The sequence below is a fragment of the Chiroxiphia lanceolata genome, chromosome 6 (genome assembly GCF_009829145.1).
Source record: "Chiroxiphia lanceolata isolate bChiLan1 chromosome 6, bChiLan1.pri, whole genome shotgun sequence".
Lineage (NCBI taxonomy): Eukaryota > Metazoa > Chordata > Aves > Passeriformes > Pipridae > Chiroxiphia > Chiroxiphia lanceolata.
Window position 1 is genome coordinate 14,833,874 of NC_045642.1, and position 27,194 is coordinate 14,861,067.

General features: G+C 39.5%; 2 protein-coding genes across 3 annotated transcripts in view; one reads left to right on the forward strand and one right to left on the reverse strand.

Annotated features, from left to right (window-relative positions):
- KCNC1 (potassium voltage-gated channel subfamily C member 1) overlaps positions 1-12,041 on the forward strand; it is a 127,878-nt gene extending 115,837 nt beyond the window's left edge. For both annotated transcript variants that reach the window (XM_032690689.1, XM_032690686.1), the window contains one exon: positions 9,950-12,041. In XM_032690689.1, the coding sequence (XP_032546580.1) occupies positions 9,950-10,131 (182 nt within the window). In that variant the 3' untranslated portion in view covers positions 10,132-12,041. The remainder of the gene's footprint in view (positions 1-9,949) is intronic.
- Positions 1,558-27,194, reverse strand: part of SERGEF (secretion regulating guanine nucleotide exchange factor) — a 148,591-nt gene continuing 122,954 nt past the window's right edge. Inside the window, 2 exon segments of the mRNA XM_032690696.1 lie at positions 1,558-3,508; positions 3,511-3,654. Coding sequence (XP_032546587.1) covers positions 3,471-3,508; positions 3,511-3,654 — 182 coding nt within the window. The 3' untranslated portion in view covers positions 1,558-3,470.

The window sequence follows — 27,194 nt, forward strand, 5'->3', positions numbered from 1 at the left end:
TCTCTAAGTCTTAAAACATGTCATAAAGCACAGTGAAATCTTCCCATCCCCCCCAATTTCTCTGTGCTCAAAACATGTAGCCGAACAAAATCTCCTGTCACTCATGCAGAAGTGACCTTTATGATGGTTGCAGATGGCAAGAACTAGTTACACACCAATAGGACTGACAATATGTAAACAGAAGAGGGAAGTCAGGGTCATATAAGAAGTGGTGACTGGGCAAACCAGAAGAAAGGCAGGATTCAATTCTTCTTTCAAATGAACACAGTTTGAATACAGGGTTTCTAAGCACAAAAGCATCAAGTCACTCAGGCATTCTATACAAAGTCAAATACCATCAGTGACCATCAGGTAGGCCAAAAAATCCTCCAAGATACAGAAACTTCTGTCCAAGTTTCACAACACACATCGTCCTACTGACATTCCTTAAAATGGAACAGGAGGGTCTTGTGCAGGTACACATGGAGGCTGCATGAGTAACAGCCACAGAACTCCCAGGATTTCAAACAACAGAAGGGCTCACAACAGCTTCCTTCTCCCCTCTCCAGCCCAAGAGCCTAAAAGTTCTCTGGACTGAAGGTCAAAAGCTCACAACTTGTTCTCTGTCAAGAATGTCAGCTCACTGGGGGGTTTGCTCATCTTCGAAAAAGTGAGGGGAGAGCAACTGCACAGACACTTGCTTACCTTGTTCCAGTGTCTTTTTATAAATATATATGTTACAAACCTTGTCAGTTCATTTGCATCTGAACCTGAGCACAGAATGCTTATATAAAAGGTTTGCTTTGTTTATCACAAAAGAGCTGCTCAAAGAACTCTGTATGAACTGCAGAAGCATGGGCATAGCACACTGGCTCTGCATTTTGCCTTGCAGAGACTGACCTTCTCCATCAGGACATCAACAGGTAGCAGTCATAAGCTCTGGACACCAGCAAAGAAAGGGTTTTTTTCCCACTTGATCAGGAGCTTTTTTCACTGTGTGCTCCCTTCCTTACAGAGAAGGCCTTAAGTGATTTTGTACAATGCTTTATTCTGCAAACAAAGCTACTGATATACTAAACAGGGCAGTAATTTCTGAAAGAATGAGCAACAACATGGTTTTGACATTTAACCATGTCCCTTCTATAAAGAATTCTATTCACTCTTCATACTACAGCATCATCTAGAAGTCCTGACCAACAGAGCATTCAGTACTTCCCAAAATTTTCCATCTACATAGGCACAACAAAGGAGAGAAAATGAAGTTCTTGCCTTTCAAAGATGAAGATCAGATGCGGGTCAGCACAAGGAACAAACCGAAGTACTTCTTTCTTTCCTCACCTTATCACCCCAAATCATTCATTGTGTTCCAAAAGTGAGTTCGTGTTACAGGTGTGAAAAATTGAAAAACATTTCAAATAACCAACTCACATTTATTTGTTACATAATCTGTTGGACTCCTCTGAAATGAACTGCAGCAACAGCACACCCAGTCGAAACACATCCAGTTCAGTAACCCCGAGGTAGCACACGCATACTAGCTGTGATTAATGAAGGAACAGCACTGTTTAGAGGACATGATTACTGAAATGAGGGAACATGTTTATTTGGTACACAGGTTTTGGAGAAAAACAGAAGTAGAAACCTCAGACAGGACTGCTGAAAAAAGCATGAGAAACTGTTCAGTGCATACAGTAGAGACACTCTGGTATTCTGAAAATGGCATTGCGGACAGTCAATAAATACCAGCTTAGATAATTAAAAGTACAAGAAGTCACAGCCTCAAACAATATATTGCCATGAAGAACCACAACCAATACATGGGTAAAAAACCCCACCTTACAACAGAAGTCTCGATTTTATGCTTTTTGCAGAGGATCCATCTGGTTATTCTTACCAATTCTTTTGGTATCTATAATAGCTAAAATCCACTTCATAGTCTGTTCAAGTTTCTCATCCATCAAATGGAAAAATAAAATACCTTTGAAAATGAGGCCATGAACTCTAATTGCTGTAAAACCAAGGGTGAAAAAACCCTTGCAGCCCATATTATCATCTTAATTCCTTCCCCTTCATGTGTAAGCTGACACATCATTAGAAAGTCTTCCTGTCCTATTTCCCAAGAGCCTTTCTCTGAGTATTTTTTAATTCTGAAAGGCTTCTTCCCTGGCAAGCCTGCTTTAAAAAGTAAACCACTGTTTAGCAACAGTAGGTCTCATTAAAAGGTGCATTTACCACACAGTAGAACTCTCTATATTTAGAACTTGAAATACATTGAGTACCACAGCAAATGTAAGTATTGTGGGTGGTAAACACCCAGTTTAATAGCATCCAATGTATCTGAGTGAAAAAAACAGTTTTATAAATAGCTTCCAAAATTTTGCTCAGCATAGGCAGCTAATAATATCTGAAGATATTTTATTTTATTCTTTTTCATTTCTCCTACCAAAACAAGTGTTAGGCCTATGTTCTCTGTCAAGCACTCACCCAGAACAAGTACTGTGGGCATGCCATGAACAGTAACTCAGCTGGGCTGTGAAACAGAAGTGAGAACTAACCTGAAACCATCAGGATTATTTTGGTGTGCCTTTTAGGCTGCAGAACTTGCAAAATCTTTCTGGTTAGATTTTGATGTCTTCCTATTCAAAGGCAGCTGGAAATACAGGAGTTATGTCCGATCAAACTGTTGTTGACAGCTACTACAACCGACTTATGCCCTTTGATAAGAATTTTTAGATTGTTTCCAAGAGCTCTTAAAATTTTTGCTTCCCTAAGCAGTAGCTTCAGAAACTTCAGGTTTGGTTTGCAAGTTAATGAGAATTCACACAGATTTGTATCCCTGTATATCTATAATAAATTGATGCCTGGCACAGAACATCAGAAATACTGCTCCTTTCACAGTTTAATCAAGATAAAGCTAGTTCAAAAGGGTCTTGTTTCCCCCTTTTACCAGCCTTCTAAATTATATCACCATTTTTTTAAATCCTAATCTTCTGTTTAAAATGTGTGTATGCATCTATTTATGTTCACTGGTATTTCTTTGTGATACAAACGATTTTCTGAGCTGCTGGCAGCTCACAACTCCAGCAGAAGTTGGCAGGTGCAACATATGCTTATAGTGATGTAAAGATACAATAACAAAAGACCACCTTCTCAGACCATTTCCTCAGACTGAATTTATACACCAGTGATAAGTGATTAACAAGTTAGTTTCTTTCCCAAAGACTTCTCAGAAGAATAAGAAATAAATCTGTCTTCAGTTGTTTTGCTTCGAGGCAAAATGTTTGTAATTCTATCTGTGGGTAAGAAAGTCAATTCCTGTGACAAGAACCCATGAAACAATTTTTAAAGTATTATAGTTTTCTATCCATAGTTGTTCCTTTCAGACTTAGAAAAAACATCTGCACTTTCCAACTATTGTGTTAATCATGGGCAATTCTCCTGTAGCTCTTCTGAGCTATGCAACCCAAAGATGTCCACACACATCCATGATGTTATGATTCCAGGTGTGCTAAGTCTAATGTGGAGTTTGACAAAGAGCCATGGAGTGTCCTGCCCCACATCCAATTAATTTTGCATAACTGAGAGCTTTGACTGGCTTCGGGACACAAATATTTGCTTCTGTGCCATCACCACACATCCCATGTTCATTCCATCCCCAGGAGAAGCATTGGCCACCTAAAAGAGAAGACAGAAAATACGGAATAAACACCAAAGAAATGTAACAGCTTTGGTTAGTTCTGAGGAGCAGATTAGTCAAATTGTCCTACTTAGGTTCTAAGAAATTCTGCTAAGGTGGGGAAAAATGTTCTGGTTCTCTTGAAAATATAAATAAACACAAATGAATTATTCTCCATCCTGTTCCATATGGTTAAAAAAACCAAGAGAGATTAAAATAACAAAGGCATTTGAAAATCCCTTAGTAAATACATGGTTCAGTATTTTTGCAGAGCCCACAAAATCTCTCCACATTTTAAGAACCCCCCCTGAAATTATATGAAATGCCTGTCTTTCAAGTTCCCTCTAGTAAGCAAAAGTATCATAAATCAAGCACAGTGACTTTAACATTTCACAGCGTGATCTGTAGGGCTGGGGAACACAGAGTCACAGAGCAGCCAAATTAAATTTCATTCCTAGTTTCAAGTTCACATGTCACCTTTTTCCTTTAAATGCAAGTCTTTGACAGCCTGCCTTACTCTTAATCATCCTACCTCTTATGCTTGCTTTGACATCATTTCACTGCTTTTATTATTCTTATTTTCATTCATTATTATTTATTTTTGTAACATCTACTCTTTTATATCCCAAATAACGAGTCATGTATTATTATTACCCACAGTACTCTTTCTTGAAGCAAAATATGCAAATTTTGTTCTATAAATGGCTGGCATAATAAAAAAAATCCACCAAAGCCCCCTTATTCTGAACTACAAGAGCTATTTCTTCCGTATTTTCTACTCTTTATTTGGCTGACAGAGACTGTGCCTGTGACTTTTTGTAATAAAAAAGAAAGCCATCCTGCCATATAATCATTTTTCTGATGCCACTGGCATTTTTGAAAGACAGCAGGTATTAACAGCATGAAGTATCATTCTGGATTCCAAATAACGAGAAGAAAAGTGCCGAAATTCAAAAATCCAATCCCAGTCATAATTTTACTTTTCAGAATTCAGAAACAGATTACTGCAAATCTAGAAAGACCATCTTTCCTGCAAATCCAGTAATATTTCACTGTTGTCTGCTCTCTTTACATTATTAGTATATTGAAGTTCTTCTCTCCTATAATTAAGTGTAAACATTACTGATGTCAGATGTAATTAAACAATGACATTTCATTTTCCTGATGTAATTAAACAATGACATTTCATTTTCCTGACAATCTTTAAGGCAATGGAACACAACAAAACACCACTAGAACATCCCAGTAGCCTAGACACATCTCCCCTAATACAGCAGCTCTGTTATTCCTATCTCAGAAGGCACCAGATGTTCCCATGGCTATGCATGCACAATACTGACAGCCCAGCCTATATCCCAAATGCACATACATGTGCTGCTGAAAAATACCAGAAACTGAATGTGGAACATATACCATTTAAATATCAACAGAACATCCTACAAGTTAATGGGATTTTTTTTTTGTAAGGTTCAAGGTAAAAATGTTTATGCAAATATTAAAAAGTAGGAGAAAGACACCCCAAACCCATACTAGGGACACATCACAAACCAATTATTCAAGGAAGCTGCACCTGAGAAAAGGCAATTTTTTTTGCACAGTTAATATGTGAACCCGGCAGACTAAGTCCATTTAAGAGTGGGGAAACTTTCAATGGAAAGGGAATATAACATGCCCTTGCATTAATAAGATGAATGTGGTATACTTTTTGTTAATAGATTACCAGCAATTAGTACAAGAACTTATATGCTTTTATGGAGACTCACTACATCTGACTAAAGGATTTTTTATTTCTTTTTTTTATCCTGTCCCATCAGGACAAGAGAGAGGAGACCAAAAAGTTTCTGATCACTTTGTATTACAAACTGCTCAATGAAACATTAATGGTACAATAAATATTCAAAGAAACAGTGCAGTATTAACCTCTCAAATTGATAAAGATATCAAGTGAAGCATCTTTTGAAAAAAGATCATAGAAACATTTACAAGCTAGGAAGCCTCCAGACAAGAACATCTCCCCTAAAATAAGGATCATGGAGTCTTTTCCAGCCTTTACTTCTCCAAGTAGGTAAACAGGCCACCAAAATAGGTTTTTCTATGTTATTCCAGTGAGCTCCAAGGTTACTGAAATGGGATGACAGTGAAAACTGGCAAAAGAAAAATTAACTAAAAGAAAAATCTATGTTTGAATGGTCTTATTCAAAAATGCCTCATACATCTATGGAGACCCAGGAAGAAATATGAAGAGATGAAAGGGCAGCTGACAGATATGGAATGACAGGCCACAAAAATATTCTCATCACCACCAAGTCAGAATCAGAAAAGCTAAAAGGCAGAAAATTTTTATTGTGAAAATAAAAGGTGTATTATACTACATCTACATGTAGAAGATTTAGCCAAAAGTTTGTCCATACAAATAGCCAGATGCTTGATTCATGTGAGAGAAAACAAAATTTTCAGGAAACATATCAAGTCTATTTTTTGGCAATAACATATTAACAAAATTTGGAGGAGGGTTGGGCAAAATGACTGCAGTGAAAATGGTCAGGAGGGAACAAGCAGCTCTGTGAACCACTGGCCCAGAAATTGAAGTCAACGAAGATCGAAGGTAATGAGGCACCTATTTAAAAAATTACATGGAAGAAATATCTGCAGAGTTAAAGAAAGACCCTAAGGAGATCTAATGGTTAGCATCTGGAAAAAGGACACCATTTCATGTCAATTTTTTTCTTTTGTTTGTTTTTTTTTTTCCTTGCTTGTTTTCTTTTTGGTTGCTTCTATTCACACTTTATTGCTGATAAAAACCTCAACACAGACCAAGCAGCCCTACATGCCTTCAGAAGAAAATTCATTTTCTATGTCTGCCAGACCTTCCCAGGATGAAAGACCATTAAAATGATGTGTATTAATACAGCTACAAACTGCCTCTAACAAAATTTAGCACAAGCACTGTAGCATGTTCTCAAACAAAATGGTTTGTGTTTGGTGAGGTGAGGGAAAGTTGCTCTATGTAACTGTTTAAGTGAAACCACGTAAGACATCACACTCATCTTCTCCCATTTAAAACATAAATAGTCAAGGTACAGATGAAAAGCACAGAACTCACATGGCAAGGCAGCATGATCCCAAGGGAATTTCAGTGCATTCACAGTCACACTAATCGAAGTTTAGAGCAATTCTATGCAGAACTTTCCCCCAAACATTAAATATACAAAACACAGGGAGAAAAAGGTCCTTAACAAATCTGTTTTGGTCAAACAACACAAGAAGGGGCTAGTGCACTCCTTTTGTCTGCAATAATTATCTGGGCTTTTTTCAACGTAACTGAAGTGACAATGGCAATATACAAGTTGATTAAACTGCAGAAAAGTATTTCTAGGAAAAATAAAGCTGCATCATAGTGGACAGAATTCTGGAGAAAGTAGAGGATTTGGGGTTGCTCCTCATTGCTGAGCACTTTGTTCTTCAGATGGAAGAATCAAGGTTAGCAAATAAAGATGCTCTGGGTGAGATTCACTGCACTTAACTTCAGCCACCTAAAAAATCAAGTAACTTAGCTACAGATCATTATCCTCTAGTTTTCCACGAGAGCCAATGGAGACATCTACACATCTCCAACAGGCAATTGATCTTATTCAAACACTGGTGTTAAAATCAAATCTATCTCACTTCAGTGACTATAAAGAGAGACCAAGTGATTGTCCTAGCCTAGGCATATCAGTTTTATGCAGCTGAAGACAGGTTACGTTAAATCATATGCTTACAATCAGTCTGAAGGCAAAGCAAGTAAAACTGGAAACAAGGAAGCTGCAAATATCACTGCAACCTAGCTTCAGGCTACAAACAGTCTGCTTCTAAACCAGCCTGTGCCCTGGAGGCTTATCACTGGAGTCTTCAAAAGATTCTTCTCTTTTCTGTTTCTCCTCTCCTGCTCTTTCAACCACAAAAGCAGAAGTTCGCCTTAAAGACAAGCCAAGTATCTTAAGGCCAAGCCATTCAAGAGAGAGCTTCACATTTTAGGGATCTGTTACAATGTTTTAGTACAGCTCTACTATATTGGCTCTGTGTTCTTAGCAGTGCTTCACAATACCTCAAATTATTATTTCTCTTTAATCTTAAATTAGTGCTACTCTACAGATGGTTATAGACAAAGTTACAGTAGGCAGGAGATCAGGTCAGCGCAAGTCAAAAGACTTTAAACAGCATCAGGGCTGGACCACAGACAAAATTCAGGTGTCTCAGCTATCCTCCCTGGACTATTTGACTACACAGAAGGAGAGATTTAGACCATATATCTCCCAAGGAGTTGTAAAACACAAATGAATAAATTTTCTCTTTTTTTTTTTTTAAGGCCATCTAGTGGTTCAGGGTGTCATGTAAAATAAAAGGAAAGAAATATCCCTCTAAACTTTTGTGTTTTTGATAGCAACAACTGTCATTAGTGCAAAAGATCTGCAGATTCTTAGAATATAAGAAACAGGATTGATATCAACTGTTTTCTGAAGAAAAAATATGGAAACGTATTAGTAACTAAAAGGGAAGTCTAAGCATTCTGCAAAATCTTATTAAAGGCAAAGCTTGGTAAGTGGAATGTATGATGACATCATCTCAAGACACTATATGGTACCTCTGAAACTCAAAAATAACTATGAGATTCATATAGTCGATTTTTATTATGGAGCCACATTTTCAAGGAGCAAGCTGTCACGTGCTCTAGGCAGCCCATCCAGGTGGAGTTGTTCAGGACCAAAACACTCAGGAATGTGTGTCTGGCTTTAAAGTGAGTAAGCTTGATAAAAATCAGATGCATTGCAGTGCTAACACAACACACAGATAAGAAAAACCACACATTTTTGATATATTGTACAAAGTTATGGTGCTAAAGACATGCTGATTTCAAAGCTAGCCTCTGGTCAACAATCTGCCCTCACTACATGAGTAGATTCTCCCCAGGCAGTGGACCTAGACCACTCAGTCCCCTCCTCAGCTGTCATTTAACACAGGTGAAAAATCATGTGACTGTGGTTCATCCTGGCACCTGGAAAGAACAACTTTCAACGTCCTCAAACAGCTAATCATAAGAAGTGTACGAAGTTTGCGCTATATGGAGGCCTCTGACTTGGTGCTCTAAACTAATATCTTATGCCCAGCAGAAGCACTGTTTTGTTAGTTGGACCTTCTCTCTGCCTATACTTGTATCTTGTGTAATACAGCAGGGACTTCAAACTGGGTCAGGGCCTCAAGGCCAACTGTCAAAATATCCAATTATAATCCATAACTACCTATTGAAGAGAGTCAGAAAATCGACTTGAGAATACAAGATGCCTAGTATGGCTTAGGCATGTGCAGTACTTCAAAATGGAGCAACAAGGCTACACATATCCTTTGCAATTACTTTCAGTTGGGAAAGTCTAATTTCTAGTTTGTTCTTCAATATCAGTGTCTATCCCACAAACTGCAAGCAGAAGAGCAGCACAGAGCACATCTAATCTCTTCTGTTCTCATTTCCATAGCATATGAATAGCTGAGAGTTACAAAATGGGAAGGGGAAGGAATCGTGTGCATTATAAGATAATTTCCAAGCGCACAGCGAAGGGCCATGTAGCACATCTGGCACAGCCTGAAAGCTATAAATGGAGGAGTCCCACATAAGCAATGCAGAGAATTAGAGGAAGATGCAGTAAGAATGGCACTTAGCAAAAAAAGCCATAGCAGATTCGTGCAAACATGCTGAGCATTTTCCTGTGCACTGTTTTAAGCATCAGGCAAATAACTGAGCCCACCCCTAGAAGAAGTGCTATCTTGCCAATTTACAATGACAACAGAAATTTTGTTCTGTTCTCACAGGGCACTTCAAAGCAGGAGCTGAATGGCTCACTGCACAAATTAATATGTATTTATTTGAAAGAATCATTCCACATCAAATAAGCCATGGTTTAGTTTACCACTCAGGCTAGTTTATGATTTCCTTCTCAGTTATGCATTGTCATTTTGAAGCCAAAAACGGAGGAAGAAATTCACAAAACTATATCACCTATGACGTAAAAATGAGACTTGCAACTACAGATTTCTTGGCCTGCTGCACCTTTGTAGATTGTGGTGAAACTGAAGCCCTGTAAGATGGAGATGGTTGCTTTGCTGTGTGTAGGTAGCAAGGAGAGAAATCTACTGCAAGGATTATCTGTTCACATTTCTGTTTCCACAGGGAAACACAAATAATGCTATGTCTAATGCTCACAGGGGCTGCAAAGGTTTTCCTTTTGCTTTTACTCAACCATGTCAATTCCTTCCCAACAGGAAAGCATCTCCAGCTCAACACAGAACAAAACCTGGGCTCACGACTTTGTGCAAGACTGAACGTAACTGGTCCGCTGACAATACATGAGGATTATATCATACACGAAGCAGCTGCAGTGCAGAGAGGATTAAGCATTAAAGATGCTTTTTTTTACACCTGTAGAAGACAAGAAAATCTTTAAATTTTGCTTGCTTAAGTACAGGACAAGAACAGATGACAGAAATTAGTTAATGGAGAGATTTGTCTTGAGGCTCTGACCGTGGCACAAATGTCTGTTCCATCAGAATATCAGGCATGGCAGAGTGTGACATTCATTCAGAACTTACATCCCTGCCTCTCACAGTGACAGGCATTAAACGTGTCACAGTGCTTTAACTTTGTGTGACCAGAACTAGACAATCACGATCTCATCACAGAGCCAGAGACTGCAGTCTCATGACCCTCTGTATGATGTGAAATGGAATATACAGAAAATACCTTAGACTAAGTGCTTAGTAAGAGGTCATCCACACAAAGCAGTATGTCAGAGCACATCTAGAAGAGTGCAAATCATTCAAGTGTCCCATGGGACAACATGGTGCCATGGTCATTTATGCCCATGTATTTTGGGTATTAAAGCATTACCATTTCAAATTTACACGCACTTTAAACTTACGTAAATGATTATACAAAGAAAAGGAGGGGACAGCTGCGATTCACCTGACCTACAATGTTACATCCAAGACCTAGAACTGATGGTTATCTTCAGCACAGGCCTGGGAAAAGTAACAGATGAACACAGAAGCAAGAATCTGAGAACCCCCTCAAACTGCATTCCAGTATTACATGTAGCTTTCAAAGCACTAAGCAAATCATAGAGCAGGAGAAAGTACAGTCAGCAAGATGAGCAGCAGCACGCAGGTGAAATGGCACTTCCTCCGACTTCGTCGGCTGAGGTCAGAAACAAGAGACCCCACTGGGCTCTCAGGAACTCTCTCCTCAAGAAAGAACAGCTAGGTTGGAAAAAGATATTTTGGAAATGCTTTGGTGCTTAACATGTGTCAGAAGGTAACCCTTTGTAGAACTGGTCTATTTACAAGCATGAGCTTTAAGGCCATCACACAGACCAGGCTATAGATGACTGTCAGTCCTTGGCAGCTTATAAAAAATACTGATATAACAGAAGCTAAAAAAATATTCCATATGACCACGTTTACCTTCTTCTTATCTGATTGCTGTTCTCTTCCCATGAAGGGCTGTTTGCACTGAACAAAAGTGAGCATCCTAGGGTTTATCTCTAAAGGTGTCCTTTTCTGCAGAATACAATTCTCTAACTCAGAACCAAGAATTGAAATGTGTAAACCTTCCACACGGACATCTTAATGTAAAATAGCTTTGTGTTTAAATGGGCTTTAGTTTGAACTTTTCCCCTTTCATTTTCCCTTAGCAATTGCAAGGCTGCATTTGGTCAAGTTTCAAGATACATGATATGAATGTGCATTACTGTCGAGTGAAGTCTAAAAAAACCTGCTTGTTGATATTAAACAAGTGAGAGCTTTTCTTCCCCATGCTTAACAAGTAATCTGAGATGAATTCCAGCAGTCATAAGTGAAAGTGTTAGAAATGCGAAGAGAAAAATCAAGGAAACAAGTGGTCACTGAGTTTCTCAGTTTCCATCTTACTGATTGAACTAGTAGATTTTCTCACAGCTACGCAGTTGCCACAGAACAAAAGTAGTTGCAGCTCAGCAATGACGTTATTGGGATGCCTTATTTTGCAAATTTCAAGTCGTAATCTTAGCATATAGCAATGGCTCAGATGATGGCTCCCCTGCAAGTGTCACAGTGCAGTTGTAACAGTGGCAGCACTGTAGGACATGTGTGTCCAAGAGCTTTAAAATACCGAGTTTGATACAAGCTATAGCATAGCTGTAGTCCCAGAGAGTTCCAGATGAATTAACCCTCCTTTCAGGGCAGGATTTGTGGATTACAAGTTTCCTCTGTGCTGCAACTGTTGTACTTGAGTTAACCCACTTGTATCTGGTTCAAGTGTGCCTATACCACACTGTACTGTAGTGCAAGCGCACATCTAATAAAACTCCTATGGCTCATGTGCCTGGTCTGTCTGTCTCAGTGTGTGCCTGTTGTTACAGGGACTCCTATACTTGCCACTGTTTTGGGGTCTAAATGGGGTAAGTTTAGATCTACACAGATATAACAAAGGCTGGGTCATTTGAGCAGCTAGAAAAAGAGTAAAAAATGAACACCTTGGTAATATCCCCACGTTAACACTGATGGCACATACAGCCACCATTCCCCCCATCTCCTACAACATAGTTCTGTGAATGGGATCCCTTCCAAAGAAGAAATTAGAGATAGTTGACAGAGCTGTGACAAAAGATGAAAGAAAGAAAAAATAAATAAATAAAAAAATCCCACGATTCAGACTTCAAACATAAACCTTAAGGAGGTTTACTTCAAGTTTGTGCACCAAAGGCAAGCCACATTTGCTCAGAAGGGCTGATGAAACACAGTGGTTTTACCTGAGATTGGCTGTGCAGAGCTGGGCTGGTGTTAACTATCTCAAGTGAAACAGTAGCTGAATACTGAAAAACAAAAAATTTAAAAAACAAACCCACAACAAAACCCCAAACAAACTGCAAACAGTTTTTGACATACTTCCCTTCTGGTGCAGAACAGAGATTCTGGGCAAGACGTAAAGCAAAGCTTGCTAACTTTTACCTATTTATATCTGCACGGATTAATTTTACATTATTATCCTTTATTTTTATTCACTGAACTATTTAATTACAAACCCATAACTGTTGATGAAAAAAACAAAAGCTGTTGAATTTCAATACCAAGCTGGTAAAACCTGAGCATTTCAATCAACACACAGGGCTAAAGATACCCCAGCCTTGGAGTGGCACAGAGTACATATGGGTGTGTGCAAACACCTTTTACAAACTCAGGCCAGTTAGTCTGGGAATAACCCTGCCGCAGCACAGCTTCTTCACATTTCTACCTTCATCCTCCTTCATGAGGATGTCCATACACTTACTCTTCATACCACTCTTAACTAACCTTCCCTAGAAGGGCACAAGACTAGGAAAGAAACACTGGCAGAATTCAGGATGCCACTGGGTACCAAGTGACACCATTTGAGTTGTTCTAATTAGGAAAGGCAAGCACCATCTCTGCCACATGAGGTTCAAGGTACATTTTGGGGACACCTCACCACTTTGCCTCCATCAGTATAAGATACATCTAAATTCTGAATTGGAGTTAGCTCCTTAAGTTGAGGAAATAGATCAAGTCATTCCCTGGAAGAAGGCAAGAACAAAGAGTGTCCTGAGACGAAAACCTCCTTCAATCAATACTGCAAGATGTTTTCTGAAAGTCTCTGCTCTACTACATTTTTTTTGTATGCTGGCAAAATAGCTATAGTGAAAACAGCATTCATACATCAGGTGCAGGGATCTGAGGTTGGAAAGTAAAATCTCTCTTTGGCACAGTGACAGGAAGAGCAGCTGATGGGCAGAGGGATTCAGAGGCGCCATGCCAGCTCCAGAAGGTCGGAGACCAGAATGGACAATGCAAGCTGGGTCCCTGAGATGCTGTTTGGCACTATCCCATCTGATCCTCTGCATAACCTCAGGGAGAAGAGGAAACCAGCTGGAATGAAGACAGGAATATCTGACACCATTTTGGAAAGACTGTATCTGCCAGAAACCGGGGATAACAAAGTATTCTTCAGAATAAAAAAGACAAAACAAATATCTCTACCTCTGAAAGAATATATGGCCAAATTAAGAATTCAAGAGTTTTGTTCTCCCCGCTTTGAAGGAAGCAGGAACACTGGAAATATGGGGTCTCTGTGTACTGGCCTTACTATTCTTTCCTGTGTCCACGCAGAAAGCCAGTTTCTTCCATTTTATATTTGGCTCTAGACTAATTACAGAGCAGGAGCAGCTATAGAAAGCAACCTAGAAAAAAAAGCTAAACAGAAAAGAATTACTTGGAATGTAAGGCCACACTTGGCCCTATGACAAATATTTATCATTACTCTAAAGAAAAAGTAATAGTATAAAAAGCTTTTAAGTTATGGATAATATTATGAGAACTCAGAAAATAGCGTAAAAGACTAAAACCAAATCATTCCAAACTTCTGGTAAAACAGAAAGCTTCAGTATGCAGTGAGAAAAGCAATACATGGCCTGCATGTATGTCCACAGGACTATGTATATCACATACAAACAAATGAACACTATATAAAGTAGTTCTCACTAACCTGCAATAGGAATGTAAGAGAAGATGAATTTATACTTTACACCACTGGAAAACAGAACAACCAAACATGAAGATGACAAAGTCAGACAATGTTGAGATGTTTCCTTAAATAACTTTAAAAGTGTTTTTCTCTGATTTAGTGATAACTGAATACCAATCATGAAAATATTTCTTGGACAGTAAAGCCAAGAGATCTTTACTCTTTAAGCCCACTTATTAACAGAACTGTCTCTATTCATGGGTGAACCAAAATGCCATTGTGTTGATTCTAGAGGTTTCTTAAATCTACTCAGGAATAGACAAAGCAAAAATTAGAATTTTATGTGTCAAATCAACTTTGCAGAAGTGACTCATGTTCCCAGTTCATTCAAAGACTTAAAAATGCTAACAATCCCCAAGTAAGAGCCTTTTTTATTTTGCCTTTTTTTTTAGAGGAGGGAAGGGTTGGATGCTTAGCAGCATTTTAAAGCTCCCTGTATAACTTCTGATACAGAAAGGTTAAAAATAAAGACCATAATCTTTAGCTGCCCAGCCCAACCTGCTTTACAAACTTGCTGTCAGAAAAAATTGAGCCTTCTGAAAAGTCAGATATTTCACAGGCAAAAATCAGAAACCCACTGAGATTTCAATTGCCCACAAAAGCTTTAAACAATTTTGAACATACTGATGCAAACTAATCTTCCAAAATGTCTTCTGTGCACAGACAACTCAAAATGTTGTGCAGTTAACAAAACCTTCTACAGCAAGATGGTGAGCTCTGCATTAGATGCCATTTCAGTAAGCACCATGCTCTATCTTCATAGTTTTGCTGCATCTTTGATATCTAGTTCATCCAAATATACATGAATACATACTTATACATGTATACATACTTAATTGAGCTACCTGAGGGATAAGTTTGTTACCAATTTCTGCATGAGAATGCCTATTCTTACGGAGAAAAACTTTACACTTGAATAATTCATTTTTTAGGATACAGAACTAATTTTTATGTCTAAGTAGTAGCTATTATTTAGAACATTTTAAAATCTCTGTGTTGAAATATGGTTCAAATAATTTCAGTTGCTCTAACTTTCAACACCTTCTCTCCTAGCCAACGTGTCTTGCTGACAGGTTGTTCATGGAACTGTTTACTTTCCATCATGAAAGGTTATCTTTTTCAGAAATTTCTTAGGAGATGTTTCTAATTAATTAGTCTACAATTCCCACACCACTTTATTTAATTTTTTTTTTAATTAGGTGTTGTGGGTTTTTTGGTTTGGTTGGGGTTTTTTATTTGTCTTAGACAGCTGCCAAAGCTCTAGCACGCACAAATGCTTCTTGCTCTCTCTGTAAGAGACGCTTTTTGGATGCTTTTGCTGCTGTGAAATTTTTCGCCTCTCCAGGGGACAATTAAACAATGACAACACTGCGTTCACCCCAAAGCATAATTCTATTTTTGAAGATTTCATTTGACTAACATGATACTGACCACAACTTTTCATCTGCAAGGCAATGTAAGTCAAGTTCAGCCACATGTCAGCATGCACTGGCTTGACCCAAGTCTCAGGAGGTGCAAGAATTACTTAGCTGGCAATGTGATTAGGTAACCAGGCTGACTACATGGATTCAAAGCTGCTTCTCCAACTGGTAATCAAGAAAGGTCTTAACAGGATTTAAGAAGTGAAGGCAAGCCTTGATGGGAATGGCAAGGGGACCAATTGCTTATCCTTGAAACGAGAAAAGAAGCCATGAGGAAAACAGTTTGACTCCAGCTGAAAGCAAAATCCTAAGTCATGACTAATTCCTTCATTTCCAGCTATCGGTCTCCGTTACTAAGGCTTTGCTCCTTTTGGCCATGTGACTCTAAACTTTCTCATTATAGAGGGAGAATTACCCTGCACAAAGCAAAAATATAATCCTCCTTCCTGAGCTCTGAAGGGATCTGGTCAGACCTTCCCTCTGACAAATGGTAGAAACCATCACAAGAAGCAGCAGACAGCAGGGGACTAAATCTCTGAGTGCTGCCTGCATTACTGACTAAAGTTTACTCACTGACTCCACTATTTCTACATTTTTCCACCTCATTTTGACTATTTTTGCTATTTATATTGTTATCTCCTTAGGCCAGGGGTCATCTTTTACCGCCTCCTCTACTACATGGTCTGACCTCACCTTGAGCCCATGGACGTTGTAGAATGAAAATAAACAATGAAAAAACTAAAAATCTCTGTTTTATTTAATCATCCATAGGATTAGATTCACACTGCTTTGTAAATCTGGAACTTAAGGAAAAAAGTGAATAAAAACTCTGCAGTGAAGGTGTTAGTTGGTCCTAGAACCTTAGTTCCTCTGTGTATTTAGAATATACATGAAAAATTACCATTAAAATTTAACATAAGATGAGACATCACGCCCTTTCTTAACTGTCCTTTCTCACATGGTGACTGATATGAAATAAACCCATATTACTCTATTCAGTCATAAAAAGAACTCAAGAAAGGGAATAATGAAGGTAAAGGCCTGCTTTACAGAGTGATTCCATAGGAAAACATTTCTCAGTGCTTCTGTTTACCCATCCACAGATCAGGGACATTTGTCTTTCCCAGGGAAGTTGGCAGTTTATGGCAGTAAGTCATATGAACTCCTTAAATTAATGGCCATATAGAAAAGAGAAAAGAATACACAGTGAAAGGGGAATTCAGTTAAGCAAGTTCAGTACAGAGAAGCCATGCTAAAAGCCATTTTAGGGCTCCTGAATGCATATGAGATCTGTTGAGACAAAAAGCCTAAGAGTCAGTGTTGATTTCAACGTTTGGGCTGTACAGACCCTGAGGATTAAGTTAAGCACTGAATTCTGGAGTCAGAACAGCAGCATTCTGTGAGTGTGACATTCCTGCCTCCATGGAGGGCTACAACTCAGAGGGCTTTAAAAGGTAACTTAGTCCCTCTTTTCCTGGAGCAAAGATAATCTATGAACTGAGATTATTTTTAATTCATTTTGGAACTTATTTCTTATCTTCCATTTTCTGGGTCCAGCACCTTTTTTCCCATAAAAAGATATCTTTTGTGCCCTTTCCATGCTGTCCTCATCCATACAGCATTTCTGCTGATCTCTGTGTGAAGGCAGCATTAGCTGCAAGGATATCAGTGTAATGTAGAATTTGCTCTGTACCTGCACACCAGTGGTGTCTCTTTCAATCTTTCTCTGCCAATAAAGGATTTTAGGGGATTGCAGGTGGTTTATTTTCTGTGCAGAAGGCTCAGAGCTGCATCATGTAACTATAGCGACAACTACTGTGAAAGCTCTCGATTTTTATTGACATGCTTCAAATCATCTCACTGGAAAAATGTATACAAATGGAGAAATAGAAAATTAAACATCCGAAAGGCCAAAGGAAAATATTGTGGTGATCTGCATCTTTATGCATTGCTTAAATACTTCCCTATGATAATTTGCTTCTTTTACTGTACACTGGTAATATCAAAATAGCATTTTAAAACTCACAGTTTAAACAGTAATTTAAGCCTCCATAATGCCAAAGCAAAGACACATGTGCAATCAGCTCAGAAAACACTGTAGCACAGTGCTGTATTTGACAAAGATTTATCACTGGAAAACTGACACTACATAAGTGGAGAGAAGAATAGGGTGGACACATTTTTTCACAGAGAGTAACAAAACATTTGCATAGGGATATACTGAATTATTCATCTCTTACAGACAAGACAAAAGATGCATCTTTCTAAAAGATATTTCTCTATCCAAAGGATATGCTTTTAAAAGGATTTTCCCATGTTCACAGCAGCTGAGAACTGTGTGAAAATGATACTCAGATGCTCTGTCCCAGTCTTCGAGTTCTACAACTTGATAGACAAGTTTGACATTCCAAATCCAACAAAACAGTTTCAAGCTCACAGCAAAATATGAATATGCTGCAGTCTGAAACACCCTCAAGTATCCTGGAAAGTTACCAAATCGCTTACGTTGAGCTTGAAAATGCCACCTCTAAATGTGCTTCCAAGGCCATGAACCACAGTGCTGGAAAATTGATCCTTGCTAATGGCCACCATTTATAGCCTTAACCTTTACTACATTACTTCAATTCTCTCCAACAGTTCAAACAATATGAATCAAAAACATTTCCAAAGATTTTAACAATTACCACCAGAGCAAGAATTATACCTGCAAAAACCTTGACCTTATTGACAAAGTGGATTTGCACGGTCACAGGTTTTGCAGTCAAGGAATCAGACCAAAATACTTTACCCCAGTTGCTTGTTATTTCTCATTTTCAGCTCTGCTGCCATGATTTATTCTCTAAAAAGGCACAATAATCACAATCACTTTTTTTATTCTACTCATCATCCAAAACAAAAATATTTAATAGCAAGGTTTAGGGAAAACTACTGAGCTGTTAATATAGCTCTTCTGAATCTAATACTCTTGCAGTACACAATGCAATCTAGGTTGCCTGGAAAGGATGAAAATGATGTGTTGCTATGGAAACAGGAAGGCACATGTTTAGGTTGCTCATCCCTTAAGAGCTACTCCACCAATATCTTTAAAGTCTGCTAATAAAATTTTAATCAATGATTAGAATAAAATGAATTTCACCTCCTGTTGGACACCAGAATCTTGGTTCAGACAATGTCAAGCTCTTTTAATGTTCCTTGCATCCAACTATGCCCTACAACATTAAGAATGAATTTATGCACAAACAGAATGCACTTTTCTAGCTCAGCTACTTAAAATCATTATTCCACACTGCAATAGATACCAGCTTCCCAATTTAAAATCTTGTGCATGTAGATTGTGCTTTTTAATTTATTAATTGATGTGCCATACCTCCCCTTCAAAAAAACCCATACCAACTCAACAAATAAACTCTTCAGTTATTACTGGCTTAAGACTGTAAACCAGGGATATGCCCATTGAGAATGTGCCAATTAGCCCATCTACTGGTGTTATCACTCACTAGATCCCCTAAACATCTGCTATTTCCTAGAAATTACAGTTGCCATCTTATCATGATATACCTGCAGACAGATCTTTCAAAACACTGGGGCTTACAAAGTAAAAATGCCTTTCCAGATACCAAACAGAAAACAGGCCAAGTTATTTGCTGGCAAAACTCCACTTGTTTCACTACTATCATAGCAGTGAATCTGGCTCCAAACACGCAGCCATTAATTACCTGTACAGGTAACTATGTCAGTACACTTATTTATTATCACATTGGAAGATCAATAAGCAGGACTTGGTTGATGCTATTACTAACCTATCACCTCATTCTTGACAAATAACTAAGTACAGTGCTAAGAGTATCGGAGTATGGTAATAAACGGTTAGCAAGCTTTGTATTTTGGAGCACAAAACAGTAAAGCAAAGCTGAAAAGACAAGAAATCCATACTGTGAACAAACAGGTGCACTCTTTTTTAACACAGTTGTGGTTTAACTCAGCAGGCAGCAAAACACCTCACAGCCATTCCCTCACTGCCCCCCAGTGGGATGGGACAGCGCGTCGGAAAAAGGTAAAACTCCTGGGTTTGAGATAAAGACAGTTTAATAGGACAGAAAAGGAGGGGGAAATAATAATGATAAAGAAACACACAAAAGCAAGTGATGCACAATGCAACTGCTCACCACCCCCCAGTTGATGCCCAGCCAGCTCCTGAGCAGCAGCAGCCCCCCGCTAAGTTTTTTCTTCAGCATGACGCCATATGGTCTGGAAAATCCTTTTGGCCAGTTTGGGTCGGCTATCCTGGCTGTGTCCCCTCCCAGCTCCTTTGTCCCCTGCTAGCCTACTCACAACAACTAAATCAGTGTGTTATCAATATTATTCACATCCAAAAATCCAAAACACAGCCCTGTACACCAACTACTAGAAAGGAAATTTACTATCTCAGCTGAAGCTAGGACAGCAGTCATACATTGTAAATTATAATCTTAAAATTTCAATTAATTTTCATTAATGTATACAATATTTCTCTGTTTCAGTATTCCAGGCAGAAGGATTTCAGTGGTCCATTCAGACAGGAAAGAAACCAACTCCCAGACCTACCAATCATGAATCTTTACCGCATTGAGATCTTGAACCAGAGTGTTAGAAGTGCCAATGTCAGAAGAGATATGTGACAACAGGAACAATATGTCCTTTAAAGAGGACATACTTATCTGGTTTCAGCTTCAGAGATATAGAGTAGGGGTGATTTTCCACACTGTGCTCCCAGAACACAGCAGCACTTTCAAGAACATGTCAGCCTCTCTATCCACTGTTATATTTAGGATTGAAGTTTTGTAGAAAAACCCTGACTCTAATCTCCTGATCAACCATACCAAGATTTTTAACGTATTAGTTATTTTTAAGTTAAACTTGAAATACACTGATTTCCTCCAACAACACTCCCATTTCCTTTTCCTGGCTTTGTAATTAATATGAAGACATAATAATTGCAGGCACAACCTTCCTCCAAACCAGGATCTCACTGTGTAGGCATTACGCAGGAGCTATATTTTTTTCCTCCCCTAAGGTATCCACTGTGATATTTTAAAAGATTTATTTGCTTACAGCTAAACGGATGATATTTACTCACATTACAAAACTCCTGTCATACAACACCAGCATTTTTTAACCACCTTCTCTTAGGAGACATACCAGGGACAGCAGGTCAGGACAGTCACACACAGTCTGGAAAGGCTCACACAAAGTACACGCATAGTGTTCCTTTTCCAACCATGCAAAAATAACCTGAAAACAATCATTATCCAGTTCTATCAGCAGGATAATTTACAACCAAATCTCTGAGCATTTTGCTAAATAAATATGTTCATTTACCCCTCCAACAGTAAAAACCAGGATCTCAGCAATACAGTTCCCCTTGGCTCAGAAGGCCAATAGGACAGTGTTTCATTCCTGTTACTTTTTAGGGGCTTGGCTGCTGCCTGGGCATCCGCACTGGCTACCAAACTATTTTCAAATGTCCTTCCATCCAGGCCTCTCTCTTGTGAGCATCAGCCACAGTAAGGAATTACAAAACAAATGCTTCAGATGCAACAGCACTAGCTCTGGCTTTCAACAGAAAACTTTGGAGACAAACAGCTTATGGAAAACGGAGAATGACACTGACATTTGGAGTACAGCATCCCCAGCCTCCCTTCCTCAGGAAGGCTTCCTTTTAGTCATGATACTTGAGCTAATTCATATGACTTTTATTGCCTAAAAGCCAGTGTGTGGCTATACTAATCTCCTTTTTATCGTCTCTGTATTTTAAACCCAAGTCATTATTCAGAACTTTCATGGATCCCAGGCAAAAACCAGCATCAGGACATGGAATAATTTACTCGGGACCTCTGAAGATCACCTGTGTAAGCCCTCTGCTTGAGGGCTTACCACTACACTACTCCTATGCCTTGGCATTTCTGCACTGTCTGTTACACTTTGCACCAGGCACAGTATGCAGAGAGACTGCTGGATGCAACTGGTACTCTGAGGAAGCTTAACGTTTGCTCATCTAAACCAAATTTTCCACTTTTCCAAAATCATAGGATCTTGCTTTTCCTCCACTAGGACTTCTCTCCAGACAATAATCCTCATTCTTTGCTGAGAAACTCAGTGTGACTCTGCAAAAAATCCTAAGCCCTAGCCAGTTTCCAAACTGTATAATTTTCAAAAAGGGTTAGGTTTTCACCTCCTGTTGGACACCAGAATCTTTCTTTTTTTAATTTAAAATGCACATATGAAGCTAATTTCTGCAGATGGAGTAAAATGTACCACGTGAATGAGGCAGACTGGCTTTTTCATTGGACACTGAAGGGTTGCTATGATTCAGATATGCTTTAATATTTAAATTTCCACAAGCTGCAGATATGCTGATATAAGAACAAACGTCAGAAGGCTGATCTATTCTGAGATCCATCTCAGAAAAAGGTCGACAACACACTTTGAAATCAAGTTCTGTTTCTGTCTATTGGAATTTGACAGATTTCAGTCACTGGAGTAAGAAAGGATTGCCAAAGAGGAATCCAACAGTATGGTGCAGCTTTCAAACCATCATGAGGAGACACTATACTGTCATTTCCTTTGTCCTTAGTGGAAGATGTAAGAAATAATAAATTGCTTTATTTATATATATTGGATCCCTTGGTCCTTGTTTTTATTTTCAAAGTACTCTTTTTACACAGATTTACTGCTTGAATTTTGCAACAGTGCCATACCACTTAACTCCACCTGGGAAACCTGGCAAACTGCGATTTGACAAGCTCCCTATAGCTCAGGGCATCAGAACCACAAGGTCTTAGTGTGACTGGGTTTGGTTTGAGGGTGGTTATTTTTCCTTTCTTTCTTAATGACAGAAACCTTTATGCTGATTCCAGTCTTAAATACTGCATCCTGAACAGCGCGACAACTGGGGAAAACAAGATCTACAGTGTCAGCCACTTACATGTGTTCTCACGTAGTCACCATCTGTTTGATAGTCCCAGAAGTCAGCAGCTCGTATCACAAAAAGCACTGTCATATTAAACACCCTGCTGACACAGAGACCATGGAATGAGGGACTGAGCTTGCTGAGCCATCAGGTTACGGCCTCAAAATGTACCAGCACAGAACCACTAAATGATAGTACTTCAAGGTCTTTTCACCCTCTTCCTTTCCCCAACTATAGGCTTTCCACTGATGATGAAACTGCTGCAGCTTACCTTGTATAAATTTGCTAAATAATTGCAGTTTTACAAACTTGCAACTCCACAAATGTCTTTTATTGTATGTGTTTGCAAGAATGAGTTTATGCTGAAAGAAAGGGAAAAAAAAGGTCGAAACAAAGGTTACAAAGGTTCCAGTCCTTGTCAAAATAAGGCATTTGCCCTCCATTCAGTAAAGTGACTAACGATTAAGTGAGTTAAATAGGACTAGGGAACCACTTTGAATGGCCAAAAGGATTGTGTCCTGGGCTCTTACCAAGGAATGATCCAAAACTCTGCTGTATGGTAGGATGCAGTTTGCTTTCCCCAGCTTAACTAGTCTATGTACATGTGTAGGGGGAAGCTCTGGCCTTGGTAGCCTGTCCATTCCCAAGGGCTTAAACAACACAGTGGGCTCTTCATGAGTGTATTGCTTAAGCTCTGATCCTAAGAGGCCCAACCTGTCAGTACATAATCACAATATATGTAGTCCCAGTGAAGGACTCGGGACTGTCACTGCAAAACACAGCAACAAAAATGTCTGTCATCTGAAACAAAAGGAGCAAGCTCAAAAGCAGTAACCTCCATATATACACACATATATAAAACATGTACATACAGGTTTAAATCAAAATATGGATATATAGAGCCATTATTCCTTGGTATAGCATCTTATTTACCTTAAAAGAAACTACAAATTCTTCACATCTGTGTTATTTGTGAGATTTTAGGCTTAATCTTATTGTGTCAATTTGTTTCCCAGGAACAAGTGGTCCTGACAACCTCCAGCTTCATGCTTGAGTTGATCTTGCCAAAAGAGATGATGATGTAGCATTTACATTCCATAATTCCTTTCAGCAGATAAGCAGATTTCTGTTTTTAGAGAAATACACCAATTATTTTTATGCTATGTATACATATGCATTTTTTCTAAGGCTAGTTCTGGAACACTTAAATCTGCTCATAAATGTAGAAGGAAAATTTTCTTAGGCATGCAGTTCCTTTTCTAGCAACTACTATTTGACAGCTGAACTGTGAAGTCTTACTCTTCCCTTTTCCCTTTCCAGCCTTGCAGAAAGAGCCTACTAGAAGACTCTGCTCATGGAGGTATCACTGAATCTGTTTCAGTAACAAGAACCTTGTTTCCCAGAAAAAGTAGCCCAGCAACAGAAGTGTCAGCATGGAGATATATGCAGAGGATCCTGGAAAAGCCTACAAGATTTTCTGCCAACTTTTACATTTTGATCACTGAGCTCTCAGGTCACAAGACAACCATGAGAGCAGACACTTCATGCAGTCCCAATCTATTGTGACCTAAAGGTCATATCAGAACAGTACTAATAGTATTTCTCTTTTGGTAGCATCAAAAGGGACCCTGACAGGAATACCAGACACTGTCCTGCCCCATGTTCCCAATGCCTTATTATTCAATACTTTGAATAACAATGTCAAAAGCTGATAATTAGTAACTGAGAATCACTTTTGTGATAATAAAGCAAGAAAGCCAGTGCACTTCACATTGACACAAGGGCTGGGTTGCCAGGGGGCTCAGACCAGGTGGAACCCACCACAGGAACAGTGTCGTGTTTCTCCAGAGAGCAGCCCTTTGACACAAGATCTGTCACTGCCTCGAGCACTGACCTGCCCTCCACGCATTGCTGCATTCTCCTAACTAAGGTAAAACTTGCCTTGTTCTTACAACTGCTTTCTGAGCTACATAAAGAGCACAAAGAAACATAATCAGAGACTGCCAAACCCCAAGGAGATGAGACAACCCAAGGGTAGGCAGACAACCATGCACACTGCAGTATTAGGGGCAGAGCAGCGTCACAATTACACCTCCCTGGCTGGGGACAGACACCCACAGGACTGACTATGAGCAAGAGGAAGTTTAACAACACAGTATCAGCTCAGAGCAGCAGCAGGAGATGAACAGGCTTCCTTCACACTGCAGGGGATCGGAGATAATTCAGAAAACTGAGATTCAATTTAATATAGAAAATTAAAAGGAAATCAAGAGAAAAATTTGGGTCAATCTGGTGTGCACATGGCATTCTCACTGACGAACAAGTAGAAAACAAGATTTTTACATTTCAGAGGTCTCCAGAAATGAGCAGCACCCAGAAGCTCAGCAGATGGCCTTGAAAAAAATGGCCTGTTCACTTCAGAGCCCCACTGGGAGCTGAGCCCTTTCAAAATAACTGGAACAGTCTCGAGATATCAAGCAACTACCAGCAAAGGGAAGTGATTTTGCTTTCACAAAATTTCCCCTGGTTCATTCCAAGTTTTCCATGCTCATTTGTGTATTTTCAGTTAAAATACTGTTCTTATTTTCCTAACTGGTCTTGCAGTTAGCAGCAGGGGAGGAAACTAGTAGAAACAAAAGCACTCAGTAAAACAGCCTGAGAAATTCATCTGAATCTGCAGCCCCAGGACTCTGATACAGCAGCACTGGGCAAGCTTGCTGCTTCCCCTGACGTTCCAAGGACGGTGGGGTACATCAGTCTGTGCATTTGTATTCCCTGCCACTGCCTCGGCCTGGCCTTTCTCCTCGCTCCCCCAAGCACAGACATCATCTCATCATTGGAGAGATGACCTGTGAGCAAACTGCACTGCAGCCTGCACTGCCTGGGCACTGAGCCCAAGGTGAGGGAAACAACATGTAACAAAGCTACACAAACAACAGATATGTACAGCTCATGACATGCCTGGCTGTCAAGACATACATTCTCTCTGCTGCACTAAGGACTCAGATCTGTAATGTTGCTGCAGTCTCCAGAAACACCCTTTGTCTCTGCTGTACATGTAGAACCAGAGTCCAGGTTCATTTACTTTAAAAAAAAAAAAGGGAAGAAGGAATGGATATATTGGTAGCAAAATATTTTCCTGTGCCTACTGCAAACCCGGTATCTCCCACTGACCACAAATACAAAAAAGAAAGTATCTGTGAGAGGGAAGATAAGGCTTTGCTAACAGTCTAATTTTCATTTGCAGGTGAAGGGAGCCCTAGTTGAGAAAAAAGGCAGAGGAGATAAAAATCAGAGATGGTGAAAGCGCATTCATAAAGGGCAAGAGGGAAAAGGGGGAGGAAATCAATCACAAGTACAGACAAGATCAAACTGCAGCACACCAGTAACAGCCGTATTTCCTTGGGAAAAAAAGCTGCAGGATGAAGAGGCAGCACAGCACCATGCTGTGAGGAGTGCTGCTCTCCGCACCCACTGCATAGGAGAGAGTTGTTCTTTCTCCATAGCAACAAGATACTTAAAAGCCAACCTGGAGACTGAGACCAGCTCAAAAACAAAACACAACATGTATCGATTTATTATCTCTATTTTAAGCCTCAGCTGGGAAGTACACAGGATAGCATTTGTTTAGCCTGAGGAAGCATCTTCATGGAAAGCTCTCTCCTCGCATTATTCTTCCCTGTCTCAGAAGCAACCCTCAGTGTGAAGCAAACTGTGGCACTTGCACATGTCCCCTATTCTTAGGTAATGCCAAATACATTAGGCACAAACACAGCCCGAGGTGCTCATAGCTGAAGCCTATCCACTGTTGCCTTTTGCAGGGACTGCAGGGAGGCGTTGATACCTCCAATCTCTTGTCACAGGACTCTGGGAGTGGAGGGGGGGGAGTCGTAGCCTTTTGCTGCAAAAAGAAAATATGTAAAATAACAATAATCATAATCTTAATAAGAAACAAACAAAACTCCCAAACTTGCTGTTTAGTAGATACCAGCTCAAGTCACTGTTTGCAAGGGCTCAGGATTTGCTCACACCCTGTCCTTGAAGCCTTCCTATACCTGCTTGGAAACAGCTCTGCTCAGGTACCTGAATGACTTCAATAAAGCCATTATGCTGACTGCATTGGCAGAGCTCTGGTAACATTACAGACCTCATCTCCTCCTCAAAGGCACCAATGGAGCCTGCACGGCACATTCCAGAATGCATCAGGATTATTTAAGAAGCTCGTCAAGTTTTGGGTGAATGGACTGCACTGAAAAAGCTGCAGAGCAGCTAAGGTTTTAGTCCTGGCCTTCGTTTAGCTTAGTTGCTGAGACTGGCTTCCTCTACTCTTTTCCTGCAAAGAACAAGCATGCAGCATCATCAGAGTTATCCAGAACAAGCACAGCTGAACACAGCACAGAGCAGCACTGTCTGTACTCAGCTCCAAGTGCTTTACAAATAGCTGGACAGACAAGGGTAGTGCAAACAAGGCCACTCTGGTGCAGTTAGTGTCCCTCGGGGTACGATGGCATTGCAGGCTGTTGAGGACAGGGCAGTGCAGAGAGGTAAAGTGTTTACACAGCACCT